The sequence below is a fragment of the Corvus brachyrhynchos genome, unplaced genomic scaffold (assembly GCF_000691975.1).
Source record: "Corvus brachyrhynchos isolate BGI_N302 unplaced genomic scaffold, ASM69197v1 scaffold145, whole genome shotgun sequence".
Taxonomy (NCBI): domain Eukaryota; kingdom Metazoa; phylum Chordata; class Aves; order Passeriformes; family Corvidae; genus Corvus; species Corvus brachyrhynchos.
In genome coordinates, this window is record NW_008238344.1 from 156,843 (window position 1) to 158,912 (window position 2,070).

General features: G+C 65.5%; 1 protein-coding gene across 3 annotated transcripts in view; it reads left to right on the forward strand.

Annotated features, from left to right (window-relative positions):
- Positions 1–1,846, forward strand: part of CORO6 (coronin 6) — a 5,160-nt gene extending 3,314 nt beyond the window's left edge. The window contains exons 5-10 of one of the 3 annotated variants that reach the window (XM_008634381.2): positions 225–344; positions 745–849; positions 938–1,083; positions 1,162–1,219; positions 1,301–1,534; positions 1,640–1,846. In XM_008634381.2, the coding sequence (XP_008632603.2) occupies positions 225–344; positions 745–849; positions 938–1,083; positions 1,162–1,219; positions 1,301–1,534; positions 1,640–1,759 (783 nt within the window). In that variant the 3' untranslated portion in view covers positions 1,760–1,846. Of the gene's footprint in view, positions 1–224; positions 345–744; positions 850–937; positions 1,084–1,161; positions 1,220–1,300; positions 1,535–1,636 lie in introns of all 3 variants that reach the window. The other 2 variants (XM_008634379.2, XM_017735166.1) reach the window with 2 other exon arrangements.
- The last annotated feature ends 224 nt before the right edge of the window (positions 1,847–2,070 follow it).

Consider the following 2,070-nt stretch of genomic DNA (forward strand, 5'->3'; position numbering starts at 1 on the left):
GTGGGCCCTGTGACGAGCCGCCGCCCCCAGCCTGGCCAGCGCCAATCCCACCGATCTCAGCCCAGCCCGGAGCGCTCTGGGTGCCGGGGATACTCTCTGGCAACGCGTGCGCTCAGGGAGCACCATGGAATAGGACTCAACGGCTGTTTTGGGGGACAGATCCGGACCCCCTCCATTTTCCCCCCTTCCCGTGCCCCGTGCTGACTGTCTCCCCCTCCCCCCAGGAGAGGTTTGCCCCCCACGAAGGGCTGAGGCCCGTGCGGGCCATCTTCACGCGGGGAGGACACATCTTTACCACGGGCTTTACCAGAATGAGCCAGCGGGAGCTGGGCTTGTGGGACCCGGTAACGAGGCCGCATGGAGTGCTGCCCTGGGAACTTGGCCCCCCAGGCCCCCTGCCAACCCACCCTGCCCCCGGATGGGGTGTCTGCTGCATCCCCCTCCCAAAAGATGCCAAGTTCCCAAGTGTGCCGTGCTGTGTTGTGATGGGGAGGGGGCTGGGAGGCAGGGAGTGCTGTGGAAGGGGGGTATATCTGGGCTGGGGGGTTACCCAGCCGTGCAGGTAAACAGGAGTGGGGCAGGGGGCTGCGGGGGGGCATGCCAAGCTGCCTGCCCAGGGGGTTATGTACCCCAGAGGGAACAAGCCCTGTCCCCCAGTGTGCCGTGGCTAACGTGTGTGACTAACCAGGGTGGGGGTTTTGGGGTCACTGCTCACACCCCTCTATCACTGCTCTGGCCCCGCAGAATAACTTTGAGGAGCCCATTGCCCTGCAAGAGATGGACACGAGCAATGGGGTCCTGCTGCCCTTCTATGACGCCGATTCCAGCATCGTCTACCTCTGCGGGAAGGTAACCCACCCTCCCCGCGGTGCACCCCCCGTGCCACCCTGTCCCTGAGGGTGCCAGGGCTGGCTGACAGCTGTCCCCACCCCTGCAGGGTGACAGCAGCATCCGGTACTTCGAGATCACGGACGAGGCACCCTACGTGCACTACCTGAACACCTACAGCAGCAAGGAGCCCCAGCGGGGCATGGGCTTCATGCCCAAGCGTGGGCTGGATGTCAGCAAGTGCGAGATCGCCAGGTGAGAGCCAAGGGGTCTGGGGGGAGCCAGAAGGGTCAGGGCAATCAGCTGGACCCTGACTGCCTGTGGCCCACGCAGGTTCTTCAAGCTGCACGAGCGCAAGTGCGAGCCCATCGTCATGACAGTGCCACGCAAGGTGAGCCTGGGGGGGTCCCAGGGGAGATGGGGGCCTGGGGGGGACACCCACATCTCACCATGGTCTCTCTCCCTCCCGCAGTCAGACCTCTTCCAGGATGACCTGTACCCCGACACGCCAGGCCCCGAGCCAGCCCTGGAGGCGGATGAGTGGCTGTCAGGGAAGGACGCAGAGCCCATCCTCATCTCGCTGCGGGATGGGTACGTCCCCATCAAGAACCGGGAGCTGAAGGTGGTCAAGAAGAACATCCTGGACAGCAAACCCCCGCCAGGCCCCCGGGGGAGCCACTCCAGCTGCAACTCTGACTACTTCTCTGTGAGTGTCCTGGGGATAGGGACAGCAGGGCTGTACCCCTGCCCTGCGGTGGGGTGGGAGGGGCCAGACTGGTCGGTGACCCTGTGTCCCCCCTCCCTGCAGCAGCCAGCCTTGGATGAGGTGCTGGAGGAGATCCGTGCCCTGAAGGAGACGGTCCAAGCGCAGGAGAAGCGCATCTCCGACCTGGAGAACAAACTCTGCCAGTTCACCAACGGCACGGACTAGTGCGGTGGCCACGGCCAAGACCACGGGCACGGCCAGGACTGCCCCGGCCTCCCGGGGATTAAAGCCGAGTCCCCACCTTGGGCAGGAGCCCGGAGCCGTGTTCTTTCCCCAGGAGCCGAGGGGGCAGGGAGGGGGTCGGACCCTGACCCCCTTCTGTGGGGATCAGTCGCATCCTTCTCCCAGGGTGCCCTGGCACATGGGCACCCCATGCAGCACCCTAGGGGGTCCTGCTTCAGTACCCGCAGGCTGGGGCTGCCGAGCATCCCTCCACGGGGACCTGCACGCTGGGCACCAGCATCCTCCCAGGACAG